Raw genomic sequence first — 22,585 nt, 5'->3', positions numbered from 1 at the left:
CGATGTGAATCACGTCAGATACTACATCATTCCTCTACATCACACCAGAAATTGGTACTGAGCCACGCACAATGAAATGTAAACATCAATGAGCCTGGCGTCCCAAGTGCATCGCAAAGCAGATGAACGTACCTAGTTATGCGCTGCCAACAATGCTTGCAAAGCCAATACTGACTAGGTAGATGCGAGACACCGATATATTGAATTCATTAGATTACAGCATAAATGACACAAATAGCTTCAAAAACTTAGCGCAGGAATAGAGCAGGCACGACCGACCACCAAAACCATCCAGGTATCTCAAGTCTCGACGCGACACAATGGGACAAACCTCCTCAATCACACAATCTTTGCCTTAATACCCTCACCATCCAAAGAGATGAACTTGCCGAGCATAAACCCCACGCCAACCCTTTCGTACACTTTCAAGTCCCTGCTAGTTAGTCCATGGATGGGCGTGACAAGCAAGACGTAGTACCTCTTATCCTTGTCGGCTCTTCCCTCTTTGCCTTTCGCCACAGTAACGCATTGTGCTCGCTGCCCATCAGATCCCGTCCGTCTTTCCGTGTCGTAGACAATCTTGACTTCGAACTGTTGCCGCCCTGCCACGTCAAAGTTGCGGACTGTGGCTGTGATAGCGACCTCGCGATCAGGCGGTGCAGATTGGATGGTGCTGTACGGACGGCCGCGTGTCCACGGCGGTTGCAATTCGTCAAATTCCCAATTCGCGGAGTTGAATGGCGGATCGATAAAGTCGATGCCGCCTTTGTAGGCCATCCAAGACCAGCTCGGGACTTTGACGTTTCGGGCGGGCGGGAATTCGATTGGTGTTAAACCTGAGGGGTCTCCTTCTTCTTCACCACGTTGCCACAGAAGGCTGCGGTGAAAGAGGCCGCCGTCGTGCTTGTCCCCATCGTCGAAAATGCCATAGTCGCCCCTTGTTCCGAAAGCCTTCTGCAATCGTTTCTCTAAACCAGCTATGGCGAATGGTCGATCGTCATACTGAGTGAAGTTGAGACGCGAGTACTGCTTGTAAAGGCCTTGAAAGTAGGCTATCTTTCCCGCTCGGGTGGCACTCATGGCTTTGGTGGGGAACTTAGGGTCGCCCAGGAAGTCAGCCATGTTACTGTAGCACACCTTGTTAGTAACTTGACGCTTTGAATGGAAATTTCGGTATACCGCTTACTTGTGCATCTTGGTCATTGTCTCACACCTGATACCGTCCCCGCACTCAAAGTATGTCTGGTTTTCGGTAAAGTAAATCGTCCGCCGCGCGAGCGCACGTTCCTGAAGCACCCACCCACGTTTATTCAGCGAGCCTTCGATTACGTCTTGATTGAAGTTATCAATTGTTTTGCAGACATAAAATGGCTTCTCATTCCCACGTTGGAATGTGACGTAGTCGCGTCGTTTCCTTGGACGGAGGAAACCATCGCGCTGGCTGGTCGCACGACTTGCAGCAAGGACGCAGTAGGCATCACTGAAGACGTTCTCCATTCTCTTGGCCTCTTCATTGAAGTCGCCACCATCACCCTGAATGATGGCCAACGAATCGATCCACAAGTAGCGTACCCCCAGCTTTCGCGTGCACTCTACAGCATCTCGAAAAGTTGCAGGCAATTGCTCGTGCGGTATACACACTTTATGGCGCTCAATATTTGCTAGTGACGTGCAGAATGGTGGGTATTTCTTGGTGTCACCCCATGGATGCGAAAGTGCGATATAGGTCTCGCTCAAGATCCGCTCCTGGCGTGTCTCGACCAGTCGAAGGACTGGAGATTGTAGGCTTCCTACATCGATCAAGCGTGTAGGAACGCTTTCAGGCTTGAAGTGACAGTCTTGGTGTTTGAGGTTCAGGGAATCAGTGGTGTTGCAGTTCTCGAGCCACAATCTCATGATCTCGAATGAAGTCTCGGTGCCTGGCTGGGGTGGATCAGGGAAGCCTAACTGGATTGCAGTTGGTGGATGAGAGTCTGTTATTTGTCAGTATCTTTGCATCTATCATCATGTAGTTGTCACGAGCGGTCTCAGGTGCGATTCGTGGTGACTGTGATGTAATAGAGAAGCAATACTCACCAAGGCTTCTGAATATCGACAGCACTGGAAATGGCTCTCCGACAATTTCTAGCACTGATTGCTTTCGTTCAAACCCCACACGTCTTCTTCTCGACCCGTCGCTCTTGACGCTCACTTCGTTGAGCATCTTGCAAAAGTCGCAGGACTCTGAACGATCCTCAAGTGCCGACATCGAATCATCGAATGCAAAACCCCCTTGCCAAAAGTCCAGCTTCATGCAGCGATCACATAGCTTGGTGGGGAAGCTCTTCGGTTTCGGCGAAAATTCGTCCGCGACGCCTCGGGCTGATAAGGCCGCAGGTACCTTTTCGTCGACGTAAAACTCCCAACTCTTGAGCGGAGGTAGCCGGTAGTCCGCCGTTCTTAAAGGACGTCCCAAGATGCCGCTCAGCATAGGCCCTTGCGTTGGCGCAATCTGTGGGAATACCCGCGATTCGTGTCTGTTGGCAGCAGCCGCGGGAGCCAGCATGGTGGTTTTCCTGACGGGCAGCCTCACGTTTGATCTGAGTTTGCCCGTGAACAAGTACTCTGGCTGACCTTGTATCTTTCTCAGAATATCGTCCAGCGAGTCACGGAATTGAGCAGCCGTTGCGCGATAACGTGTAAAGGTCTCGCCAATCCCCGGTTGTGCGAAGCGTCGGCCGCTGCTAGTCGAGCTTTCTCGATTTGGAGGCAATGACACCACGAGCAGTTTCTCTTGGACTAGGTGAAGAAGATCCGCAGTGGCTGTATTAGCAGAACATTCCGGGTCTGTCTCTTCCATGGCCTCAATCCATTTGCGCACGACTCTGTGTACTTCGGAGCGACCAGGTTCCCCAGCAGGTAGTCTCTCAAAATACTGGCAGTGATTCTGCGCATCTCCTTTGAGTTGGCTGTAGAAATTGTTGAGCTCATCGTTACCATATAGGAGCCAGATGATGAACTCCAGTGTGATGCATCCCATTGACCATACGTCATAGAGACGCGATCTTGGCGCGTCGAGTTCCTCGACCTCTGGGGCTTCGTATTGAACAGTGCCGTATCTCGTGCTGGTGAGGTGCGTCCGATCTTGAGTGACAACGATGTGCTGCTTCGCAAGGCCCATATCGGCCAATTTCAGTGTTCCCAGCATCGTTTGCTGATCCACGAACCGAAGGATGTTTTCGGGCTTCAGATCACCGTGCCTGATGGACTTCGAATTGCTCTCATCCATGAAGTGGGTTTCCTCGTCGTGCTCGTCATGGAGGCGCATCTCGGGTACACTAATTCGCTCAGATTGCGCACCGTTTGAGGAGCCATTAACTGTATGGACACTGTTGCAGTAGTGCAAAGAATGAAGTGCATCTGCCAGACCTCTCAGCTGCCGGATAGCTTCATGAATCAGGCTACCACTCGGGCCTGAAAACTGTCTCGGTGTTTGAACCCAGTAATCCCGTAAGCTATCGCCATCCGCCCACGGGAACATAAAGTAGCGGCTGTCGCCTCTCCGTATAGCTGCGACACATTCGGTGATATGTGGGTGCTTCAGCTTGTTGATATTAGCCAAAGCACCTGCTTCTCTTTCCCACGCCTCGTCCGTACCCTGCCTGTCGTCGCCTCGTGTTATCTTGATCTCTTTGATAGCCACCTAGTCATGATGTAAGCGTGTGCATGTATGTAGAAAGCCGGTGCCCTACGTGTTGCATGCTATGCCGTCTTTGATGACCCGGATGTATTCGTATTTTGTGGACAGATCCAAACGCCCCAACTTTCGGCGTAACGTCTTCTTTCGTGAACGGAAATATGCAGTTATGCAGCAAATCGTAGCTGTATTGATCCGGCGAGAAGACTGGTACAAGAAAATGCCATTGCTTGTTGTAGAAGTCATGGATTTTCTGGCCGGTCCAGACCTTTTTGTGAAAGATGTCCGTGGGTGGTGGAGCTTGTTGGGGGTCAGGTAGGGGCAAGTTCCCATCATGAAACTGGCGAGCCTTGAAAAGTGACATGGCCAGTAAGAGATAGTACGGGTCTAGTTCGCATTGAATCGCTATGGCGAAAGTTCTTGATGCTTTCCCGCCTATCCAGCGTGCAAGTGATTCGCGATACGTATGGTTGAACTTCTTCTGGACTTCTCGGTCTGGCAAATCCTCGATCTTTCGCAGCTCCGATACGATCCTCTCTTTCGTGACCAGCTGTGTAAAACATGTCTGCGGAAGATAGTCTCTGGGTGGGTCGTGGAAATTGCTGGCCTCGAAGGCGTCTATCAAACTGCTTGCAAGGGACTGTTCGTCGACCACATCATCTAGACCATCCAGCTCCTGCATTATATCGGCGATATCCCATCTCGAGTCCGTCATGACGCCAAGCTATAATCCCTCGCAGACGGTTTGACTGGTGAGCTAGCGAATTGTGGGACCAACAAAGTGACATTGGTAGTCTGTCGCTATGTTCAGGTCAAGCGATGGGCGAAAGTTGATACTGATCGCTAGTTAGTCTCAGCCTTGCGACTGCCGTATGATAGTGCAATGAGAAGACAGCGGGCCCCGAATGTTCGGAAGCAACCTTCCCATTTATGGCTACTTTTGCCGTGCCGTGGAACGGCAGAGCCGCATAGTTGCTTTTTCTCCAATGCAGACATAGATACGTAGATTCAACGAATAGCACCAGGCCACGTCTGCCGCCCCTGGTTGTTAACCATCAGCCCGAGGCGGGAGGTATGGCGATCCGCTCCCGATGCGTGCGAATGCGCCTGACCCCGCCCCCAGCTGAACTGTAGATGAACTGAAGCTGAACTGCGCGCTGACCCCACCTGTTCTTGGAGCGCATGTACCTATCAAATCCCTTGCGATCAGCTATTGGTGGCACCAATGAGACCTATACAGCTACCCCAGGGTACCTCCTGAGCGGGCGCACGGCACGCGCATGTGTGGAGGACCAGATGCAGGTGAGCGCAAGTGACGGTAGAAAAGGCTAACAACCTTGTCGTTCGCGCAATATTACACGCTTGCCGTGCTGCTGAGTAACAACTACAAGGATTCGTGTGGCACGCAGCATGATGCAGTCAAGCGAACCACAGACGTTTCGTGCATGGTAGAATGGTTTCCACAGCCCTCGTCGATACATTAAAGGAAAAGACCCACCCGTACACTGACTACCAATCCTCAGGACCGGCTACTATTGGCGCTCCGCAGCCGTCGAGCTTTGTGTCGCTCTCTCATCTCATGTAGGAATCTGCGCTGCGGCGCCAGTGGAACATGCTTCAGAGGAAGATTCTTCTCAATGATACGCTCAGCATGCCGCGACATCTTCAGCCTGAATGACTGTGGCATCGGCTCCCTCTTGATACACCATGGCTTCAATTCGCTAACGTAGCCCTCCTTGAGGGAGCAGTCGGCATGCATATGTTTGAGCCGTCTCCAAATGTCCGCACAGGATGCTCGTTCAGCGGAGTCGACTACGAGCATTTTGTGTTGGATCATGTCCAGAAATTCGTGTAAATAGTCCGTGCATTTTTCATGCTCATGGAGTTCGTCTATAAACTGTCGACGTGAGATTAGCTATCGAAACAGCGGTAGAAGAGACAATCGGCATACCAATGTGACAGCTTTCTTGATCATGACTTCCGGTTGGCCAGTTTCTTGATCTCTCACTACTTGGAAGAATGTATCCGACTTGTGATTGTTTTGAAACATGTCCGGAGTACTCCGTTTCTGAGAGAAACTTAGTAGTAGCGACTTTCCACCAAGTACCCATGTTACAAATTCGAGGTACACACAGCCTAGACACCAGATGTCATATGACTGGCGAACGATTTTGGGCTGAAGATCGCATTCAGGCGGACGATAGGTCAAGGTGTTAGCAACATCACGAGGTTGCGTCCGACTCAGCAGGGTGTTGAGTTCTGCCTGCCCAAAGTCGGCTAACTTCATGGTGCCCTTCAGATCCGCGTTCTCAACGTCACAGTCATCGTACCAGAGTATGTTACCAGGATTGATATCTCCATGACGGCCAAATTTCTTCTCGTGCATTTGCTGACGAGGGAAGTGCGACGTCTTATCAAAATCGACTTGCTTCCGGGCATGCTTCACGGCTCCAACACTACCAGTGTTGCTTTCCAGGGGCCGAACTCCTAGATCCGCGTGTTCCAGTAACATAGGTTGCCTACTGTTGAGCTGCTCGCCGTCACTGGGCTGTATCGACCGCCACAATGGTCGATCAGACACAACAGGGCTGGCTGGCCGTTCAAAAGAGTCAGAAGACTGCACTCTATCCAGATAAGGGTCCATCGTGTAATCATCAGCATCTGGTCCGGCGGTTTGCTGATTGATGTTCTCTACGTCGAATTAGCAAGGTTCCAAAACAAAACAGATGGCTAGCATCATGTGCGCTAAACACAGTGTTTTCAATACACACCTGATCGAGGATGCAGTGCTTTCCGCGTTCCATCAGCCAGATACTCGGAAGTCAAATGCCTATGAAGTCGCAGAAGAGCCTCGGCAATACCCGCACATTGTTCAGCTACCCAAGTGATGCTGCATGAACTCAGAACAGGTCGCGCATGAAGATCCTTCCAGTAAGTAAAAAGATCGCCTTCTGCGCGATAGAACACGAGGTGGAATTTCCGAAACTGCTCGTAAGTAGCCAACAAGGACACAATGTGTCTGTGGGATCTTTCGCCACTGAAGGACTTCAGAATGATGATTTCCTTCTTGAATGCATCACGGTCCATCTCATGCAGTTGTTGCTTGATAGCGAAACCTCTGTGAGATAGCCTCTCATCCCGGAAGTTGTGGTGATCGCCGTGTATACGGACCATGAAAACTTTGCCGAAGCCCCCTGTCCTATCCGCATCTTCATCTTCGGTATTGTGTGGTGGGATGAAGGGCAAGATATGCTGGTTATCTAGCACGTAGTGCTTGACATCTCCATCATCATCTCGGGCGAAAAAGGGTGCTAAGAAATCCCATTGGAATTGTTCGAAGTTACGAACCTTGATGGAGGACCAATCATCGTGCTGGAAGCACTCGAGAGGAGTGTTTATTGGCTTTCCTGATGTATCCCTGCGACAAAATCCTTTCTTTCCCTTCGATGTCTTGGTTGAAATCAGAGGGAGATCGAGATCGCTTACGTCTTCATCAAGGAACAGTGAGATTGACGATGTGTACTCGGCGATGACAAGTAAAGCAAAGATCTTTCGAAAAGTTTTGATCTTCTCCTTTCCTCTGTGTAAGACACGTGTCTCGCTACAGACGCGTTGAGCGAGTAGTCGAATGCGTTCGTGAGTGTGTATGCGTGAGAGGTCTTTTTTCAGAACTTGCGCGACTGTTTCTGTATTGATGAGGCGATAAAGCTCACCTTTCGGGAGAAACTCTTGGTCATGGCCATTGGGGTTCCACGTCCGTTGTAGAGCCTCAAATAGTCTGCTTTGTAATTCTTGGCAACCCTCGGCGACGCGAAGTGAGGCAAACGATTGCTCGAGATCGTGCTCCTCACTAGTGTCTAGTTCGTCTGTATGATTTTGGTGCAGTAGTTGTTGTTGGTTACCAGCATCGGAGATGACATCGGAATCAGCAGGGTAATGGCGACAATTCGGAACTCCGAGGAATGACGCGTCGCCGAGCGTGGATGTATAAGGTCGCCGCGCTTCGACTGTAGTTTCTTGTGCAGAGTCATCTGATGAGAAATTGGTCAACTAGATAGTAAGGTTAATTACAAGATGCAGCGAGTACTAGAGTGCGCTCACACTCACAGTAAATTTGTCCTCCTCATATTCTGTCTCATCGAAATCGGAAGGTTCATCAGCGCCTGATGTAGTCCATTCACCAATCAAGGAGGGAGTTGGACTCGTGCGCAATCGAGAGCGAGTTCGCCACTGGGTTGGAGTGCTCCAGTCACGCGAGCCTGCACTTTCTCTAGCTTCTTGATTGGGAGACAAAGGTCTAGATCCTGAATCGGGTGGTGTGAGTCGATACAGCTCGGAGTCATTGTCGCCTTCGCTCGATGCCGATGACTTGTGGAAGGAGTCACGCCGGCGGTGAGGCGTGCTTGGAACCTTCAAGTGGTTGCCAGTTCCGATTTCGCCACAGCTGTAACAGGGCTGCAATTTCGCAATCGTCGATTTGGTTCCAACGACAACTGGTGTCTCGTCTAAGCTGTATGACCGAAGACGTGTACATCTCGACGTGACGTTCTCGTGTGTCGTGTCCGCTAACGCCCCATTCGGAGCGATAGTGTCTGGAAGCACTGGGCCCGATTCGACTGACGCAGCCACGTGAAACTGGGGCGTGGCATTGCTCAACTTTGCTTGGCCATCGTCGGCTGAGCTGTTGACCGGGTCATTGCGCAAGTGAAGATGCGGGGCTGATGCCTCCGAAACATGCATGACTGTTTCTTAGACGATATCCAGTACAACAAAGAGATGGCCCCAGTGTCGAAACAACAATGCGGCGTCTCGCTGTGATATATGTGGCAGCCTCAGTGAAGGACCTGTTGCAGAGGGCTGAGCATCGAGTCCCTCATAACAGCCGCTGTCCTCGACATTATTGCCTGCGGGGCTCAGACATGTGGCTGCAGGTCGCGAAATGTGGCTGCAGGCTGCACAATTTGCCTTCTTTTTACCCTTGCTGCACCACTGGTTGCCTGCAAGTAGCCGGTGAACTCCAAAGGGCAATCGCTCAGTGGCCCTTGTAAGTGGCGCAGCTCCGCCCCCTTAGCTACCTTGATGCACGCGCGCAATCTCAGCCTTCTGTTCCCAGATATAAGTATACCGCCCACAAAGCCATATGTGATGTAATAGGAAAGAAAAAACTACTACTACACATCAGTCTTCTGGGTCCGCCCCTCATCCCGCACAACAACAAGAGCAATGACAAGTTCTGCCATCAATACACTTACCAGTACGGATGTCCTCTCGTTGGCTGAGCAAAGTGATGATGCCCTTGACTTCGACGATGCTCAGTCGATTTCTGGACGAAACATAGACCCGAAGAAGTTGGCGATGCTTCTAAGGGTCAAGTTTGGCGCTGGAGCCTACGATATCCACGTGAGTACATTGCAAACAACGCGAGATAAACCCCATGAATGGGAACACGAGCTGACAGGCATCGCAGATAATGCAGAACTCGTATTGTATCATCGCTCCGCGAAAGTTGTCAACAGTGAGTCGCGTTTCCCTCTCTAGGCATTTCGAAAGCTGACACCATACAGGGAGAGATAGCGAAGTGTCGGAAACGTTAGATCTACGATGAGTAATGTGTGCTCGCCCACCGCTTGCTGATGCATCCTTTCGATGCGAAGCGATGAGGCATCGAGTGTGCGACGAACATGGTGCCCTTGTGGCAAACAAGGTGTAGCGCTATGGTTGCGAAGCCTCAACAGAAGTGTTCAAGGGAGGTGTACAACGAGAAAGAGAAGGATTGAGTGTGCGCCGTCCTGGTCAGCTGATCGCATTTACATAGGTATCGCATAGTGATGGAGTCCGGAGTATTGGGTCATCTAGAACAGAACAAGAACGCATCGGCGAAACTGCGCAGATTTCAAGCGTGTTGACTAAGCAGCTATGACCATGTGCACCGGTGACGTGATGCACAATGATGAACAGGGCCGCTATGTAGGTCCCGGGGTGTATTCACGGGGTATCGTCTCTTACCAGTGCATTGCTTTGCGCGCTCGTTCGGAACGTGAGTTGTTGTTGCAGCCTAAGGCAGTCATCCAAAGTCCATTCATCGAGAGTATGTGGAAAGAGCATATCATGAGCACCGCAAAGTGATGACGCATCATGTCCATATTATCCAACGGTCACCCACGTTGGGATTGTATGGCGATCAACGGCGCTACCTAAATATAATATTGGCTTTCCTTTCGTTAAAGCTGACACCAAACGAACACGAGAACAAGGCTGAGGCGCTGCATGCACCGCCCACTTTATACGGTCAGCTTCTCAAAGACCCTGGCGGGAGTCATCCCCAGATCTGTCCGGCGCTTCGGGTATCGAGTTTGCAACGGCGATGCACAATGAACCTTGGAGGACAACTCCAAGACCTTCAAATTTCCCGTGCCGATCCTATCGAATGATGCGCAAACCAGGCGAAACTGTGATAGGTTTTAAAACTGGCGCCAGGTTGCAAGCGCCGATCTCCCGCGCCAGTGTCTCACATAGCAACGTCTGGCGCGTCGCCATTGGCCGGAGCTTGGATTACGCGGATGTGGCTATGCCGGTTTCACTGCGAAGCTTGATACATCACTCCCCTTTCCTGCTGCGCGCCACCAACACCCACTGCAACCGCACCGCCGACCTACTTTTGCCCAGCGTTCCTTCTCACCACCTGCGCTCCCCATACGTCGTTGGGCGATAGCGATAACGCATTCTCACGACCTCACTTTCGTTTTGCGCTTGGACCCTGGACGCGCAGCAGTCACGCCCCAACCTGGCCTCCTAACACGGCGACTCCTCCGCGGGAACCCGCCAGCACATTTTAACCCTCCGCGATGTGGTTCCGCAAACGTGAAAGCGACATTGAAATGTCGGGCATGATGGACGGAGCACCGAAGAAAAAGAAGTCGCAAGGCCCGCCAGAAGAAACAGAGTACCAGAAGTTTGACTGGAAAAGATTCTTTCTCGCCCCCAAGTACATCCGTAAGACCACGCCGCCGCCCATGCGACCACGGAATATTTTTGGCTGACTCAGCATATAGCATGGCACATATTGTTCATCGTTATCGGTATCTTGACCGTTATCATCACGATAAAACACGACGCCGTCGTTGAGGTGAGTCTTCGGTGTTTTGCCTTGGGGCCGACGAACACGTGGCTAACGGTGTCTGTGCAGAAATTACGGCCGTGGTCCGAGAAAGTGCGAGACCTGCCAGCAGGATGGCTAATTCCCATTGCTATTCTTATCATTATTTCTTTCCCTCCTTTATTCGGCCATGAAATCATTGCGCTGCTGTGTGGTGTCGTCTATGGCCTGTGGATCGGGTTCGCCATTGTTGCAGCAGGCACATTCATTGGCGAAGGTAAGCCTTACCATATCATTACAGCTCCATGCAATGCATACTAACATCCCAATCAGTCGGGACATGGTACGCTTTCAAATACGCCTTCCGCTCCAAGGCTCTCAAACTGGAGCGCACCAATCTAAACTACGGCGCCATGGCCCGTCTAACGCGTGACGGTGGTTTTACCATCGTGCTCGTCATCCGTTTGTCCGCCATTCCAGCGCATTTTTCCACCGCCGTATTCTCTACCTGCGACGTCAAGTTCTGGCATTTCGTCGTCGCTACTTTCCTTTCTCTGCCCAAGCAAATTTTCCTCGTCTACCTCGGTGTACTGCTCCTACAGGAGAGCAACGACGACGTAATCAAGACGGTCATGTTCGGCGCTATCTTTGTCATCACTATTGCCATGGGTATCTGGATCTACATGAAGATGCGCGTGGTGAAGAAGACACTCTTGGAGGAGCAAGAGCTCAGAAGGGTCAAGAAGGCCGAAGCCGTCGAGCTGGTACCAAATGTTGAACGTGCGTTCGATACGCAATACGACGAGGGGCCTCCGATCTGGTCATCTATGCAACCAACGCAAGTCAACCGACCAACAGAGAGGAGATATGACGAGGACCCTCCGGAGTGGGCCATGCAGCCTACGCAACCCACCAGAATGCTCTGAGCGTAATTGCTGATTGTATCATACATAGACTGTTATATTCTTAATGCCATAATGAAGTTATGACCCGCATGGGTTTAGTATGCACAAGACACTCAAGGTCAGATCTGACAGTCACTTTGGCCTGCTAACCCCACTCCTAGGTGGTATATCGAAACCACGGCACGTTATCGGCAAGCTCCCGCTCCAACGACTTCTGCTCCTCGGTCAACTCCTGCGCCCCAGCTTCCAACGCAATCTTATCGCGTCTCGCGTTCTCAATCCGACACCACGTCGACATGAAAAACGTCAGGAAGAACGCCATGCTACCACACGTTAGCTCCGCATCACCGACATCATGCGATCTTACGATAACTCACCTAACGAACCCGATCAAGATGCTATGCCCAACGACAAACCTAGGCCCATCACGCGACAAATAGACATAACTCGCAATGATACCTCCACAATTCCCGCCCATCACCTGCATAGCAATCCCCGTCCCCCTCTTCAAACTCCCCCCAATATTCCCACTGTTCCACGCCATCCCCAGCGGAATCTGCGGATAAATACCAATAGCCGCAAGCACCGTGCCTGCATACTGCACACTGGGCCTCCCCGTCGCAGCAAGCATAGCAAAGCCCGCGATAGCCACGACCTGGAAGCCCATCAAGAAAACACCACGTTTCTTCACGCGATCAGCATACCAGCTTGCAGCAATAGTAAAGAAACACGCGCAGACGTATGGCGGGACGGACATGAGTTGCGCGTCGTTGGCAGTGTAACCCATGTTCTTGATGATCGTCGGGAGGAACAGGGCGAAAGAGTAGATGGGGCAGAAGCCCGCCATGCAGATTAGCATGAAGATGTATATCTTCCAGTCTGTGAGGGCCTGGTAGACGTATTTCATGTCGAAGTCGTTGGAGAGGTGGCCGTGGTCTGCGTGGAGGCGGCGTTGGACTTCTGTGCGTTCTTTGGGGGTGAGGAAGCGGGCGCTGCGTGGGTGTTAGATGGGTTGGAGTGTGGAACGGGGATAGGACTGACGTTTCAGGGTAGTCGTATATACACCAGTATGCTATTGTTGAGACGAGGATGCTGAGGAGGCCTTCTAGGATGAATATCCTTTAGTCGTGTTAGTAGGTAGATTTCTTGGTCTTTTGGTAAAGGATGTTTTACCATGCCCACGCTGCTTTTCCACCAACACCGGACATCTCCGCGATGCCACGGGCTAGAACGCCGCCAAAGGCTCCGGCGAGCGTTGCAGCGGAGAAGAAGAGAGCCATACGGAAGCCGCATTCGTCTCTTACATACCTTTGGCAAGTTAGCATAGGGACAAGACCTCTCTACAAGCTTTCGCGAGTAAAACTCTACCATTGCGAGATATAGTAGTTAACACCCGGGAACAATCCTCCTTCAAACACCCCGAGAAAGACTCGTGTAGCCATCAACCCAGAATAGTTCTTCACAAAGCCTTGCAGTATCATCGCTAGTGACCAGAAGAACATGATGAATGTCAGCCAGATAGACGGCCGGGTCCGTTTCATCATTATGTTCGATGGTATCTCGGCGGCGATGTAGAAGGGGAATAGGACGGCGAGACAATCATTGTACTGTAGGCCATGTAGCTTGAGATCTTGTTCGAGGTGGTCCAGGCGAGCGTTGCCGATGTTGGTGCGGTCTAAGAAGCACAACCTATACAGCGATCAGTTTATGGTACGGGAACGGTCTGTCGGAGAAGGAGCCTACAGGTAAATGAGCGACATGAATGGTATCAGGTGCCAGTCCAGCTTGCGGAGCAGCTTCTTGGTAGCGACTGCATCGAAGCCGTTGGGTTCGACATCTTCGTATGAGGTATCCGATGGTATGGGAGCGACAAAGGAAGCGTCTGTCTTCTTTTCTATCATCTTGTATTGTGTGATAGTTCTAAGAACCGCAGATCATGTAGACGTCTCCCGAGCTGCCCTTCATACATGTACTCTCCACATCTCGTGCTGACCATGACTTCGGCGAAGTAGTAGTGAAGCCTCCTACCGTATTGACGCAGTCAGGACGTTCCAGACCCCAACGCGCTTTCTAAACAGTTTCTTTGTTGTAGTACGCGCCTCATGCGTCTTGCTGTATTCGTCCTCATGCCCCGAGACCGATAGCATCGTGTAACCTTAATGTCCTTCTCAGTGGTCGTGATTAACATATCAAGCGGTGAGATCCAAGAGAATGGTAGCTTGGCTGCAGTAGCTAAGGGCTGTCCCGAAGACTTGTCTCGCCGAGGTTTGATTGTTGATGTGGGCTCTGCGCGATTTCGGACTCGGCTGGCTGGGCAAAGAGGCTTGTGTATGCGGGCTGACATGCATTCAAGAACTTGGCGCATGCGATAAGAAACCCTGAGTCTGGACTTTTTGGAGTTAACTTGGTCGCTTTTAGGCAACTGGGGCAAGGCAATCGGTGGTCGCATGATGATATCTGGGTAGCCTGGCAATGTCGCACTGCTTGCTTGCTTGAGGCCCAGAGGCCGGGCTTCGAGCGATGCCTCATCTTCTTACCCGATATGCTGCGCAGAGGACTTGAATGCTGCCGCCTCACATAAGCGTACAAGCTGTGAGCCTGTTCCACCGCACTGGGTCGTCATATGCACTCTTTTTCCCTCTCTCGTAACGCAATGCCATGCCTGCTCAGCCTTGCCAGGCACCCAACACAGTGCGGTGACGAAATCTCCTTTTTCCACAGCCTTGGGCATATCCTACTCTCCTTTGGCTCTTCCGACACTGATATTCTGTTCTCATTGCTTATCAATGGACTGTGATGACAGGGCAGAAGCAGTGTCTCTGATTTAGACGGATGGCAGCGGTAAGAATAGTGGAAGAGAAGACACATAGCGAATAAACCTCGTTCTGGAAGCTGGTGCGAGTGTTTATGAGACTCAGTCAGGACATGTATTGCAAGATAGTGATGATAAAGATGGCGTAACTCTGACGACGAGATACACCGCGGAAACCTATCACTTTATGCATCACGATTGCGAAGCTTTCTCGCTGAATCCGCTTCCATGCTTCTTTGTTGCGGCTGAGATGTGGTCTCCTCAAGATCTTCACGAGTTCGGGCGCATGGCCTAGGAGTGGGGTCACGATGTTCGCCTCTTCCGTTCGTTCATCGTAGCTACCGTGGCCCTGGAATAAGCAGTCGCACAACCGTGAAGGATGCAGACATGTCATTGGTCTCGGACGAAAATCCCATCCACACTGTGAGTGGCATTTCGCGCAATCGATAGTTCCAAACGGGCGTTCATCGTACGTTGCGCAAACACCACCCGTCTTCCACGCTGATAGGGTGCGTTTGCTGCTCGGAAGGATGGCAAAGCTTCGGGAGACTGCGTTCCGTTCTTCACGGGTCAGTGACACGCGCGTGCAACGATGCTAGTGGTACCAAGGGCGTCTTGTACGACGTTCGTTTATAGGAGCAAACAACGCTGATCTCTGGCTTCGCTGATGGGAAGATCTGGCGACAACCCGGATTAGTAATGGAGTGATCCTTTCAAACGAACCGATAAAGTCGCAGAGTAGAGTTCAGTTCGGACATTTGCATTATTTGGCTAAGCGCCCGGTGGTGTGATTCATTCGCTTCAACGCCATTGACCAAAGCAGACGCTCTGTTTCTTGAAGATGCTGCGAGGCCATGTTCTTCAAACAGCGGTGGATACAGCCTCGCAAGAGCAATTAATATCTGGGCCTTCGGCGACGCACTGGGTAGTAATCTTCGTAATCGCTTTCATCGTCTTCGTCGTCCTCATCGTCATACTCTTCATATCGCCTGTTATGACCATGCATCCAGCGGGGTGTATGTCGACTTTGGTAGGGCGAACGCCTAAATTGTCCCAAGCCCCCTCCTCTTCGCCGCCTCGGATAGTTGTATGTCGAAGACGTATCGTAATCGCTCTCATCGTCATCCTCGTCGTCATCGTAGAAGCTTCTTACAAAGGGGCTGCGACGGGATTGAGGCCATGATGACTGGGCGTTCTGGCGATGGCGGTTCGTAAACATTGGGTGTGATTGATGTGAATGGCCTAGTCCAAATGGCGAAGGCTGCCGATAGCCCATCGGTGAACCACCTAGGAAGGGCGGCCGACCCGGGAACCCCATACTTCCGCCTCTGCCAATTCCCATGCCACCTCCCATACCTCCTCCCATTCCCAGCCCCATTCCCGCTCCCATGCCCGTTCCAAAGCCCATGCCACCCATGCGAGCTCCACCCATACCCATACCAAGAGGCGAAGGAATACCGAACTGCGCATAGGGTCCCATCATAGGACTGGCTCTCTCGCGATTCGAAAAAGGCGATTGGAAACCTCCCATATTCATAGGGGACGATTGCTGGTCTTGGAACCTGTGTAAATATGCTTGTCTTTGGAAGTCTGCAAACCTCCTCCGTTGATCGCGTGGGTCTCGTGCAAAGGTGTCGCTGTCGCTGCTGTATGATTCATCGTAGGATTGGTTTGGACGGAAACCCCGAGCAGGGAAGCCCATTAATCCAGCCATCTAAACCCAGTCCCTGTCCTTCGATCACGGAAGGCAGCTTTGAGTGCTGGTTCGACGAAGCTTTTGTTAGCACTGATTCGAGCTACTCTGTGTGTACGGTTCTGTTTGGAAGTTTATGGTGTATATCAGTGGCCTTTTGGGAAGGCAGGTGATTAAGGCGCAATGATGTGAGGTGAGTTGTTTGACGACCTTTTGTGTTACATAGAAGGCGAAAGAAGTTCCGAAACCTGGCCGGGCTGCATAGCTAACTTTGTAGTAAAGCAAATGTGCCGCTAGCTGGGTCAACGTACCTGTGACGGCCGCGAGCTATCCGTAAACTAGTCATCTACGGATGGTTGGAGGCACATAACGCGATGCAGTCACTAGGAACCCAGGTGAGGCCAGCACAAAAGCTGTCGCTGGCAAGGCGATTCTCCGGCCGTAGCAGGCCTGTATGACACAAGGTCAGCAGTGGTTGGCGTTTTGGTGTCACTATGGTGTACGAGCAGAGTCCGAGCAAACACCTCGCTTATCGGAAAGAGAGCAAACCATATTCCTCTGGTGATGCAAGTCGACTGGACGAAATCCAGCAATACGGTTGGAAACCAAATGGAAGCTGCAATGTAGAGATCCAAATATGACAGCTACAGACAGGAGGAACGGCAGAGAATCCCGTCCCAAGTCGAAGGCGAGAAGCAGACGGAATTGAGTGCGGCAATGATGATGCGAAACGGTCCTCAGCGAACAGAACAGCAAACAGCTGGGGTATGAGTCGTTATGGGTAGTTGTCAAGGTCGATGAAGCCGGCCTTGAAGAATGCCGCGGCGAGTGCCAGGCCGATGCGACGGAGCGAGATGACACATCGCACCTTCCCCTTCCTCACAAGGGCATGTCTTGGGTATGTGGATCGAGGCGTGCCTGCCGTGCTTGCAGCAGGTTGGTTTGGATAGTTGGAGAATGAGGAAGGCACTGTAGGAGTAATATCACGTAGGCATGGATGCGATATCCGAACAAGACGTCATTAGTCAATTAGATTCGGCAGGCGCGACGCGTGGACGCGTTGTGGCGGGAACGAAGAAGAAAAACCCAGTCCCCATAATACGACGAGGTCACGTGCGCCCATCTCGGCTCCAGCCAACCTCAAATGTTGGCCGATGGTGGAAGCTCTTCTTCTGTCGCCGCAATACGACTACATCTCCCACCCGAACTACGCCACGACGAACTGTGCCAATACTACCCGACTCCTCTAGCACCAAACCGCTGCAAGCCTGACATCATCTCGACTGCACCTGCCTCCTCCACTCGCCTGCCACAATCCCCACACTAAATCTTTTGGCCTCGACACCACGCTTTCGTCTCGTAGCCGCTTCCGCACCCACTACACCACCACACAATGGCGCCTACTTCTTTTGCTTCGGCAGCTGCAGGAAACAGTGCGAATCCAGCGCGTCCCGACTCCGGCGCTGACTGGTAAGTCCGCCCTACTGCACCCCATGCGAACACCACTCCGCGCTACATACAGCACATTTGTTACGTCAAATCGCTAGGCACGACACAAATTAATTTTTCCTTATTTATTACATCCCTCGTTACCACCATGGCCCCCTCACTAATCCCGGATACCAGGGCTCGACGCACCAACGGTGCCACGCAAACATTCCGCCGACCTTCACACGCGACAAGCCTCTCCGGCTCAACGAACCACTCATCCTCACGAGACCCTGCCGCGCCACAGAACTCGTCAACCAGCGCCGGCGTATATGTCCCGCCCCACGCACAGCCTGGCCGCAATGGCAGCTCGTTCGAGGGTCGCTACTCGCGGGATCAATTGACACAGCTGTTCCGGATACAGCAAGCGTCGAGCGACCTCAACGACGGACTGTCTAGTTTGTACATGGGTGGATGGGAGCCTCATGCTACAAACGGCGCTTCGAGTGCTTCCTGGGGCCGCAAAGACGACCACGGCCGGGAGAGGGAGGCGCCGAGCGGGGTCGACCAGTGCTGGGACAGAGATGGTAGTGTATTGCCACTCAGCCTGACCGACATGACCGACGATGAGAGAGAAGTAGGCACTCACCCCATCGCACCTTCCTAGCATGCACTAACGCGCGCTTCTTTGCTTAGATCTTCCATTCGTCTGTCAACTCGCCGCTCAAACCACCCACGCAGAACAAAGACGGTACTCCCAAGGAAGGCCTTTCGCTGCGGAAGACGTCTGTGTCGCAAGGCCCAGGCACTCCCTACGGAATATCCTCGCCCACGAGCGCGCGCCCAGGCACCCGCCGCCGCGATACCAGCGACGCGTATCCGTTCCCCTCGTCGCCCGCCACCTCACGATTCGCGCGCGAAGAAGGCAGCGCCGTCACACCGCCGCCCGCTCTGGTACGCCGTCGGACAGACTATAAGGAGCCTGTAGAAGGTCGCCCCGGTGAGGAGCGTGAAAAAGAAAAAGGCGGGGCCGACAGCGCTGGTGCATTTGGCTCTGCAAAGCGCACAACTACCGCGCCCTTCAGCCCAGGTGGTGGTACCTCGCCCTGGTCTGCGACTCCTGGTGGTGGCTTTGGCGCTTTTGGAAGCTTTGCAGCGCCGCAGTCAGAGAAAAAGCCCGGCTACGGCAGTCTGCGTGGTGAGAGTCGGTTTAAGGGATTGATGGGCAAGCCGAGCATCGAGGACTTCGGGAACGGGCCGAAAGAGAAAGCTTCCATGAGCAACTTGGGCAGGCTAAGCGAGGCAGAGTCCTCAAAGGCAGGCGGTTCGTGGATGGAATCTCGCACCAACCGGCCAATGAGTAACGACACAGATCCGTTCCCCGAAGACGACCACCCAACTGGCAGTGCTGCGTTGCGCGGCGAAGACGTTAGCCCGCCCCGGCCACAAGGCTTCGGCAATTTCGCAACGCCCCACCGCCCCGACCACCGCGACGATTCTGGATTATCCGCATTTGGGATGACGACTGCCGACACTGGTCTTCGCGACATGTACAACAGGAATAACTTCACGGATCAATCGCCTCACCGAGGCAACGAGCCAATGAGCCCGACGGACACAAATCCATACCAGAGCCCACACCACGCACGAGATCAGCACAATGACGACTCGGACGATTCCGGCGACCAGAATGCACACTTCCCTGGTATGAGTAGCTTCCATATCGACCAGTCTGTACACTCGAGCATTCACAACGCGTTTGGTGGGCTTGGAGGTTTGGGCAAAGTGTCTGCACCATTTGAGGCCGCAGCTAGTGACCGCAGCCAAACCTCCAGTGTTGGTCCTGCTCGAGGATTCCCGACTCTGCCCGGGCTCGGTGGCCTGCCCGGTCTAGGAGGGTCTGCCGCCTGGCCTACTGGGCACCACACTATGGGCACTCCGACTCGCGAACGCGGTGGCTTGGGTGGCTTTGACAGCGCTTTCGGAAATGTTGGCGAGGCTCAGTCGCCCTCTCTGGCTGGTCTGGGAAGCAGCTCGCTTTTCGGTCATGCCACAGTAGGCCGCTCCAGTAGACTTGGCTCTCTGTTCCCGCCCTCGATGCAAGAACAGATGCGATCCAATGACCCGAACAGAGCGCACGCTGACGACAACTCCTCGCATGGTGACCGCCAACATAGCATGACAGGTACCTTTGGCAGAAATGCGTTTGGTGGACAGGCACCAGCGCGTGACACTGAAAGCCCGTTCCGCGCAAACCGCAATTTGTTTGAAGATTTCTCCAATGCCCACCATGACGACCATAGCTCGTCCGGACAGCCTCCGAATATGGCTACCACTTCACTCTCTATGGCCGCTCTTAACCCGACTAGGACTGCACAGCCATCGACCCCAGGCGTCGGAAGCCCAGCTTCTAGTCAACCACCTGTGCCTCAGCAGCGGATGATGGTCATGCCCGACAGGATGAGGTGGATCTATCGCGACCCTTCCGGCAACGTTCAAGGACCGTTCTCCGGCCTGGAGATGCACGACTGGTACAAGGCCGGCTTCTTCTCGCCTGAGCTGCTGGTGAAGAAGGCTGAAGAGCCCGATTACGAACCCCTGGCCCAGCTTATTCGGCGAATCGGTAACTCCCGCGAGCCCTTCTTGGTCCCCCAGATCGGTATTCCGCATGGCCCCGCAACGTCTCAGCCAGGAAATTCTTGGGCAGGTGCTGGCCCTAGTACTGCTACCGCTCCAGGCGCCCAACCTCCTTTCGCGAATAGTTTTCCAAGCTTTGGGACCACCCTTACTGCCGAACAACAGAATGCCCTCGAGCGAAGAAAGCAAGAGGAGCAGTATCTCATGGCTCGCCAGAAAGAGCACCTGGCTCAGCAGCAACAAGCGCTTGCCCGTCAGGTTCAGATGGGAGGAGTCTTGCCCAATCAACTTAACCACCACTCCAGCGCGCAGAGCCTACATAGCCAACCAAGCTTTGGTAGTATCACGTCTCCAGGTGGATATCAGCCATCGCCTACCCATGGCACCACGGTAGGAGCGTCTGTTCCAGGGCTTATGGACAACACTTTCAGATCTGGACCCGGTCCTGTCCCCGGTCTGGGTCCTATCGGCCCCGGTATGGACATGATGAACAACAGGAGAGAGCAAGACATGCCCGGCATGATGGACCGTCTCAACCTCGGACGCAACAACCAGCCTCCATTTGCCTTCGGACAGCAGCAAGATTCTGATGCGCACGCACAATACATGGCTTCTGTGCTTGGTGATCGTGCTCGACTCAAGCGTGAGCAAGCTGAGCATGACGCCGCGATTCGCCCCGGTGGCCCTGAAGATATGCAAAATGCCCGCACCTTTGCTGACCGTTTCGCGGAATTCAACGACTTGCGAGTCCAAACGGACATGGAACAATCATCTAAGGCAGCTCCCCCACCAGAAGGTGTTATTGGAAAGCCTTCAGGTTCGTCTGCTCAGCAATCGCAGGAACAATCCGAGCCTGCCTCTCCCGAGGAACACGAAGCACAAGACCATCAAGCCGAGCATCACAACGAGGGACATGCTGCTGGTCAAGAGACCCTGTCGCTTACTGAACAGGTTCAGAAAGCTGCTTCCGCGAAGCATTCCCCCCAACCGGCAGCTGCATGGAACAAGGTCGAGCCCGCCATCTTCCCGTTCCCGCCTCCGCCATCGCAGTCTCCACTTCCTGCCCCAGCTGCTCAGAGGAAGCCCATCGTTGCTGAGAACCTCAACACCGAGTCCCGTTCTGGTGCGGCAACTCCTGCTGCCGACACTCCCAGTGTATCCATTGCCCCGTGGGCGAAGGAACCTGTTGACGCATCTCGTGGACCCTCATTGAGGGAGATTCAGGAGATGGAAGCCAAGAAGGCTGCAGAGCGCGAGGCTGCAGCAGCGGCAGCTCGCCGAGAGGCCTTTGAGAAGGAGATGCAAGCCCAGAACCAGTCACCCGCAGTCCAACCTGGCCTGCCTTCAAGCTCGACCTGGGCGAGCGGTGCGTCACCTGTAACGCCTAGTGCGACCAATGCATCTGTTTGGACAAAGCCTGCTGCAACCAAGGTCGCCGCACAGCCAACAGCTAGTTCCAAGAAGACCCTACAGCAGATCCAGAAGGAAGAGGAAGCTCGAAAGCAACGAGCTACTGCACAGGCTGTTGCAGCTGCGAACGCCTTCGGTGCCGCCGCTCCAGCTCCATCGGGTGGCAAGCGATATGCTGATTTGGCAAGCAAGAGCACCCCTGTACTGGCTGCTGCTATGCCTGCTGGTAGCACTGCATGGACCACCGTTGGTGCAAGTGGTAAGGTGAAAACACCAGGAGGCACTACCACTCCTGTGCCTGCCGCCGTTCGCTCCGCTAGCTCAACCATTGTACCATCGCTTGCCAAGAAGCCCGCTGTCACGCGTAGTGCTACGATGGGAGGACAATCTGGAAAGCTTAATGCTGAAGAGGAGTTCCGAAAGTGGGCTATCAACGAGCTCCGTCATGACCTTAACAAGGGCATCAATGGTACGTGATCGTTATAGTAATGCTTTGTACAACACACTAACTCTTAACAGCCGAAGACTTTGTCTCCTCTCTCCTCAGTTTCCCAGCCGACGCCGAGCTGATCACAGAATCGGTACACTCCGCCTCCAATACGCTCGACTCGCGCCACTTCGCTGAAGAGTTCCTCCGCCGCCGCAAGCTCGCCGACAAGGGCATCATCGACGAACGCAACACTGCTTCTCCTGCCGAGAACAAGGCCGCAGGTAGTGGCTGGTCGGAGGTCGCCAAGAAGGGCGGCGCCAGCACTATTCAGCAACAACAAGCGCAGCAACCTCTCGACTCGAGCAACTTCAAGGTCGTCGCTGCCAAGAAGAAGACCAAGCGGTAGAATAGGTTTGATCCTCTGAAGAAGCTCTAAGACTAGCGCGTTGAGTGATTTGGACTTGTACTGTTTTATCTGTTTGTTCGAACTGTACTGTA

At 53.1% G+C, this 22,585-nt stretch overlaps 6 protein-coding genes across 6 annotated transcripts; 3 read left to right on the top strand and 3 right to left on the bottom strand.

The window, feature by feature from the left end:
* Window positions 1–339: 339 nt before the first annotated feature.
* Window positions 340–4,391, bottom strand: J4E79_004310 (uncharacterized protein; the record flags this gene model as incomplete). The annotated part of the gene is made up of 4 exons (XM_049353197.1): window positions 340–1,126; window positions 1,187–1,973; window positions 2,077–3,682; window positions 3,804–4,391. 4 exons carry the CDS (start codon window positions 4,389–4,391, stop codon window positions 340–342), a joined length of 3,768 nt encoding a protein of 1,255 aa, XP_049212576.1.
* An 804-nt stretch (window positions 4,392–5,195) lies between these two features.
* J4E79_004309 (uncharacterized protein) lies at window positions 5,196–8,416 on the bottom strand (the record flags this gene model as incomplete). The annotated part of the gene is made up of 4 exons (XM_049353196.1): window positions 5,196–5,573; window positions 5,628–6,367; window positions 6,715–7,526; window positions 8,007–8,416. 4 exons carry the CDS (start codon window positions 8,414–8,416, stop codon window positions 5,196–5,198), a joined length of 2,340 nt encoding a protein of 779 aa, XP_049212575.1.
* A 483-nt stretch (window positions 8,417–8,899) lies between these two features.
* Window positions 8,900–9,270, top strand: J4E79_004308 (uncharacterized protein; the record flags this gene model as incomplete). Its single annotated transcript, XM_049353195.1, has 3 exons — window positions 8,900–9,076; window positions 9,144–9,191; window positions 9,241–9,270. The coding sequence occupies 3 exons, from the start codon at window positions 8,900–8,902 to the stop codon at window positions 9,268–9,270; spliced, it is 255 nt and encodes an 84-aa protein (XP_049212574.1).
* A 1,251-nt stretch (window positions 9,271–10,521) lies between these two features.
* TVP38 (Tlg2-vesicle protein) lies at window positions 10,522–11,698 on the top strand (the record flags this gene model as incomplete). The annotated part of the gene is made up of 4 exons (XM_049353194.1): window positions 10,522–10,669; window positions 10,729–10,802; window positions 10,863–11,049; window positions 11,106–11,698. The coding sequence occupies 4 exons, from the start codon at window positions 10,522–10,524 to the stop codon at window positions 11,696–11,698; spliced, it is 1,002 nt and encodes a 333-aa protein (XP_049212573.1).
* Window positions 11,699–12,050: 352 nt separating this feature from the next.
* J4E79_004306 (uncharacterized protein) lies at window positions 12,051–13,578 on the bottom strand (the record flags this gene model as incomplete). The annotated part of the gene is made up of 5 exons (XM_049353193.1): window positions 12,051–12,669; window positions 12,719–12,796; window positions 12,851–12,985; window positions 13,046–13,366; window positions 13,421–13,578. The coding sequence occupies 5 exons, from the start codon at window positions 13,576–13,578 to the stop codon at window positions 12,051–12,053; spliced, it is 1,311 nt and encodes a 436-aa protein (XP_049212572.1).
* A 3,997-nt stretch (window positions 13,579–17,575) lies between these two features.
* On the top strand, window positions 17,576–22,493 carry J4E79_004305 (uncharacterized protein; the record flags this gene model as incomplete). The annotated part of the gene is made up of 4 exons (XM_049353192.1): window positions 17,576–17,652; window positions 17,809–18,247; window positions 18,307–22,126; window positions 22,177–22,493. The coding sequence occupies 4 exons, from the start codon at window positions 17,576–17,578 to the stop codon at window positions 22,491–22,493; spliced, it is 4,653 nt and encodes a 1,550-aa protein (XP_049212571.1).
* Window positions 22,494–22,585: the final 92 nt, after the last annotated feature.

The sequence above is a fragment of the Alternaria viburni genome, assembly GCF_023758015.1.
Source record: "Alternaria viburni strain BMP 2772 chromosome Unknown scaffold_7, whole genome shotgun sequence".
NCBI lineage: Eukaryota > Fungi > Ascomycota > Dothideomycetes > Pleosporales > Pleosporaceae > Alternaria > Alternaria viburni.
This window is presented reverse-complemented; position numbering and strand designations above follow the sequence as displayed.